The 6223-nt window shown below is 35.1% G+C and overlaps 1 protein-coding gene across 1 annotated transcript; it reads left to right on the top strand.

Moving 5' to 3' along the window:
* Positions 1 to 2849: 2849 nt before the first annotated feature.
* LOC131600283 (transcription factor bHLH121-like) lies at positions 2850 to 4737 on the top strand. Its single transcript, XM_058872469.1, has 5 exons — positions 2850 to 3099; positions 3205 to 3326; positions 3525 to 3652; positions 3737 to 4204; positions 4420 to 4737. Exons 1-5 carry the CDS (start codon positions 2987 to 2989, stop codon positions 4567 to 4569), a joined length of 981 nt encoding a protein of 326 aa, XP_058728452.1. The 5' UTR covers positions 2850 to 2986; the 3' UTR covers positions 4570 to 4737.
* The last annotated feature ends 1486 nt before the right edge of the window (positions 4738 to 6223 follow it).

Raw genomic sequence — 6223 nt, 5'->3', positions numbered from 1 at the left:
CATAGTCCCTGTGGATTCGATATCTTTTAAAACTACACGACACGACTGTGCACTTGCAGTTATCAGATTTATAGACACGTAAAGTCGCGATCAGAAAGGAAGAAGACCAAGGTAAAGGCTCAAAAAAGCCAACAATTAGATCACCTTTATGGGCTCTGAAAATCCCACCACAAGCCGTTTTGTTAGAATCATGCATGCAAGCTCCATCACAATTTCCTTTGACCCAATTAGAATTTAGAGGAGTTCATATGGCCTCCTTAATTTGAGGAGTTTTGGTGGGATGAAAGGGAATGCTAAAAGTCGACCTGACTGCAAATTCAGAAATAGAATTTGAAGAAGAAAGTATAGATTTTTTCCAGTGATGCTCATTTGAGACTTGACCTGGGCAGTGATAAAATCCATAAACAACCTTCTATTTTTGAACCTGGCCGAATTTCTAAAAAACCAAATGGCATTGATGAGATAAATGAGCATTGAGGTAAAAATTAGACTGCCATGCTTGGAACTGCTTCTCTCATCAAGCAACCATAAAACATCCAAAGAAGTAAAGTGGAGAGAGGTTTGAAGCAGTGAACTGAGCTATCACCACAACTTTTTAGCAAACAGATAGTCAAAGAAAAAAATAAAAGTATATTCAGAGTTTGACTCACAAAAGGAGCACATAGAAGCCAAATAACTACCTTTGAGTTGAAGCATATCATCAGTAGAAAGTTTATTATGCATTAGTCTCTAAACAAAAAGAGATTTGGAAGGAGGAATATCAATAAACCAAATAACCTTTTCTCGGGAAAAAGATCATGCCAGTAAGGAGGAAAAATCCAGACATTATCACCAACAAACTCTGCCACCTTAGCATGGACTAATATACCTTGAGAAGCAATTAAATCAGGATCAACCATAGATTAAAGCGGATCACCATACCAGCTATCTTTCCAAAAAGAGGCGGACATACCATTACCAGGAAGCCAAACAGAATTAGCAGAGACCACCGACAACTCAAATTTAAAACTGGACCAAATAGAAGAAAAGATGTGCGACCTGATACCAAGACCCCTATGAGGAATAGGATTGCAAAGTATTTTCAAAGAAATAGTAACCAATTTCCTCTTTTTAATATCAAGAATCTAAATTAAATTCCTAATAGCTGCTTCAATTCTTTCGAGAGTAGCAATAGGCCAAGCATACATAGAATTAGAGTGGATGAGCATACTCTGTATCACCAATTTAACAAGGCAAACCCTCCTTGCAATTGAGAGAAGAGAACCTTTCCAAAAAGAGAGCTTGACAAGAATTTTATCAACAATAAATTGTAAATGATGTGCTTTCACTTTGCCTTTGAAAATGGGCACACCTAAGTAATTAATAGGGACACTACCTTTTAAAAAACCAATTCTATCTACAAAAAGATCAAGTCTAGCATCTGACATTGAACCAGAATAAATGGTGGATTTTGACTTAATAAAGATTTGACCATAAGTAGTAGAATATCTGGAGAAGACATAATTGAAAGTTGTAATATTAGAGAACTTCCCTTTGCAAAAAATGAAAATATCATCAACATACAAATTTTGAGAAGATACTTTGAATTGTCTTGCCCTAACCATAAGATCAAGCTTTCCATCTTCAGTCAAACAAAATAAAATAGGAAAGAGAGAGAGGGTCGCCTTGCCTCACCCTTCTATTACATTTAAAGCAAATGTGAGTTGTGCCATTGATGGTAACAGACAGATGGGTTGAATTAAGATTAGTGGAGATCCAAGAACAAAACTTAGGATTTAAGCCAAATTTAGCTAGCACTTTAAGAAGAAAGCTCAAATCTAAAGTATCGAAAGCCTTTGAGATATCCACTTTAATGTCTCAGTTCCCACCAACGATTTCCTGTCGAGCAAGTTAATAGCCTCAGAATCAAAGCAAATGCAATCTTTGATATTCCTGTCTTGGATGAAACCTCTTTGCTCCTTGGAAGTGATGAAAGACATTAAAGTAACTAATTTGTCAGCCAAAACCTTAGAAATTATCTTGAGTTTGAAATTAGTTAAAGCAATTGGCCGGAACATATAAATAGAGTTTGCATTATTAGATTGTTGGAATTTGAATTACGCAATGTCCAATCCTGATTGAAAAATTGGATAACTACATTGCAAACATCCTCTTTGATGATTTCCCAATAGGTTTGGTAAAAGATAGCTCCAAAACTGTCTGACTTAGGAGCACCATCATTATTTAGCTAAAATCGCATTTGAGATTTCCTCCAAAGAAGATATCATTGTGAGAATAGTACTCGTGTTTTGTCATTAACTAAAAAAAGATCCATTTCCTTGATTCTAAACAATTTTTTCTCCTTATACATTATTTTTTCCCGTATAAATCAAGTAATATTTTTTACATATCCATTTTGTTTATAAATTGATATCTTTTGCACGCAATTGCTGAGATTAATCATTTAAGTCAAGAGAATCACAAAATTCTTCTTAAAAAAATTTGACAGTAATTCTGGAGTCAGTACACCAATATCAATTAAGTTGGCTTAACAAAATATATATTTATTATTTTGAATCTTTAATTTTGGTAAACACTGTGATACTTTTGAATTTAGTTTGGTACCAATATATTTATTAATAAAACAAAAATATTCAATATCATATTATATTTTAATATTATTTTAATTTAAAATAAGTTAAAACTTTAAATTTATTTATATTAGAGGTATTGGTATCTAATCAAAACCAGTATTAATGAATTTCTCTTGATTTTTTTCTCTGTTAAAATAAAGACAATAAATTAGTTTGGGATGTTACCTAGAAATTTGTTTTACATTAATTAATACTAAAATAAAGAACATGTGTTTGGTTTGGATATTGGTTGGAGATTGGCTCGTGGAAGACACAAGCTCAATACGCGTGCGTTTCTTCTCCACCTTTCTCCCCACTCTAAATATTTAATTCATACCACACTTCATTTCTCTCCTCACCGGAATACCAACAACATGAATCAACGGCACCATCCCCCACCGCTTAACTCCTCCAAAACTCCACCCTCTGCGGTGGCGCCAGATTCACCTCCGCAACACGTCATCACCAATCGCAAAGACACTGTCCGGTAAGTTAGTTTGTCTATGCTTCGCTTTTTGTAGCTTTAATATCATGAGACCGTTATTACGGTTACGGTTTTCCAATATGTGTAACGGATTAACGGTTTGTGTAGGGAGAGGAGTGAGGTGGAATCTCATGATCCAACTGTTGCTAGGAAAGTTCAGAAGGCTGATCGTGAGAAAGTCAGGAGGGATCGGTTGAATGATCAGTTTCATGAATTGGGAAACGCGTTAGGTCAGTCAATTTGTCATTTCTGTATGTTTGGTTTCGCGTTTGGAGTAACCAAAATCGATTTTAGAGATGTAGAATTGATTCTGACGTATTTTGTTGCTCTCAGAGAGAATTGATCATGCTTTCTAGAATTGATTCTACTTGAATTTAGAATTCCTATCCGTAGTGTTGAGATGTTTATGTTTGTTGTACACGATGCAGATCCTGATAGACCGCGGAACGACAAAGCAACCATCATCTCGGAGACAATCCAAGTGTTGAAAGACATAACTGCTGAAGTTGATAAGCTGAAAACAGAACATAAAGCGCTTTCTGAGGAGTCGCGCGAAGTAAGGTTCTTATGATTTTTCTTATTGTCTTCGACATTTAACCTTGTTTGCAGCTCATTTATTCAGATGATTTTATGTTTACAGCTAATCCAAGAAAAGAATGAGCTCCGAGAAGAGAAAGCATCGTTAAGATCCGATATAGAAAATCTTAATTCGCAGTATCAGCAGAGAGTCAGAGTCATGCCTCCATGGACTGGAATGGATCCTTCTGTTGTCATGAGTAGCCCTTATCCATATCCAGTTCCTATATCAATCCCTCCTGCTCCAGTTTCCATTCACCCACATATGCAACCTTTTCCCTACTTTGGAAACCCGAATCCTGGTCATATTCCGAGTCTATGCTCAATGTATATTCCATTCTCGGCTCCGGCTAACGTTCCAATCGAGATGCCATCAACTCAGTATGCCTCTACATCGCACTTGTTGAATCGAAAAGAGTCGCGGAACAAGTCACCGGGTCATAGAAGACCTAGTGATGCAAAAAGAAGTAGTGTGTCTCCTGATGTGGCGACAGAACTTGAGCTTAAGATGCCTGGATCATCAACACAACAGGTAGATTATAAAGTATGAACCACTGACACACACACGATACTAAAACATCAACACCACCAATAGTAATCTAAAAACATGAAATAATTTTTGTAACCACACGTGTCATTGTCAGTGTCATGTCAATGGCCAACCTTGAATAAGCCTTCCATCATATATATTAAGAAACCAAACTTATTACTGTTTAAACTTTCAAACCTTCATTTTGATATCTGTAGGATTCCATGTCTGGAGGAAGGAAGGGCAAGCATTCGGTGATGAGTGACAGAATCATCATAGATGAGAGTGCTTCGAGCCGGTATTCTCCATCTCAAGGACCTCAAGATAGCTTTGACAGCGTCGAACACACTCCAAAGGCTGTTGATTGATCTTGTATATTGATTCTTGTACCATTTGACCATTTGTTTCTGGTCATTTTCACATTCATATAGCTTTCTCCAATTCATAGTTGATCCTGGTACAGGCGTATAATGTGGCTATAGGATCTATCATTTCAAAACAGAATGATTAATGGAACAGTTCCCTTACATCTTAAAGTCGAGTCGGGATTTAGCCAAGTTTCTCTTCTGCACCTTGGCCAGCTCAAAGATGGTTCTTTGTCAAGATGTGTGTTTTAAGTCCTAACGGCTAAGGTATCATAACCCTTATTTGTATGTTACAAACTACACATTGTAACTTATTTTTGAGCGATTCAAGTACATAAGAATCTCCCAGACAACGTACGTATAGATTAGCGTGTGCATACTGTAGGTTATCAAGTTGGCTGATGCAATATACTAAATGAATTGTTGATGTGTTTAACCGTTTAAGCATCCCCTCAATTGAATTGTAAGATGATTTTAACTTTTAAGCATGTTGTAAAAGTGAAAGGAAGATAAAATTGTATTTCTCCTTGTTTGATTTTGCAGAAGCTGAGAGGAAATAGAGTTGTAATTAATAAGGACTTAACTGATATACATTTTTTTATTGTAAAGTGTTCTTATGGTCAATCACTAGGTTGTAAATCTTGGAGCGTCGGAGCTCCAAAATGCTAATGCGACATAGCGGATAGCGGGATGACCGCTATTGTGAAAACTAAAAACCAATACTGGTACTTAATCAAGACTAAAATAAGCTCGAACAGCATGCATAATTAATCCTTAAAAATACATAAATTCCAACAGAAGTCTCATCAAAATCAAATTCTAAATGTACTCAAAATGATGTAATCATGTTCTAAACATAAACATAGGACTAAATCACATTATCGTTTGCCTCGTCTTCTCTTCTAAGTCCAACTACATTAATATCATCTTGTTCATCACTTGATTCAAACTCTTCTTCCATCTTCAACTCCTCATTTTTATTAGACACTAAGCAAGTCTAGATTGATGTTTAGTAATTCTTGCTGGTACATTAGTCCCAACTGCATTACCAGTAACTTCACAAGTCAAACTCTCTCCTTCCAAAACCAAATCATTCTCCAATACTCCATTTTCATCCTCATTTTATTACAACCATTCATAATATTCATCAATATTGTTGAGGAGAATAAGATCCGTTAAATCATTACTATCGAAGTGTTTTATAACAGTATGATTGTACTTCATAAAAACTAAGTTTTGTAGCTTTTGATAGTCTAGCTTGCTTCTCTTCTTAAAATGAATCTATAGTAATCTGTATATAAAAAAATATTAATTTTAATTAATTTTAACTTACTTTTTCAAATGTACTTTAATTAGGCTCACATCCTCTTGATGAGATGCATGTGGACAATGGTTTCCATTACTTAGGGTCTGTTTGGTAAAAATAGCGATTGACTGATAAGCTAGTTGATAGCTTATAGCTTATGACTGATGGCTGATGACTGATGACTTATAGCTTATAGCGGATGGTTGAGACTGATAGCTTATAAGCTAATTGAAGTGTTTGGTAAAATTAGCGGTTCAATTAACTTATAAATATAAAATGACATAAAAGATATTTAATATATATTTATTTTATTTTAAATTAAAATAAATTATAAGGGTTAAAAATGGATTT

The sequence above is a fragment of the Vicia villosa genome, linkage group LG4 (assembly GCF_029867415.1).
Source record: "Vicia villosa cultivar HV-30 ecotype Madison, WI linkage group LG4, Vvil1.0, whole genome shotgun sequence".
In the NCBI taxonomy this organism is placed as follows: domain Eukaryota; kingdom Viridiplantae; phylum Streptophyta; class Magnoliopsida; order Fabales; family Fabaceae; genus Vicia; species Vicia villosa.
This window is presented reverse-complemented; position numbering and strand designations above follow the sequence as displayed.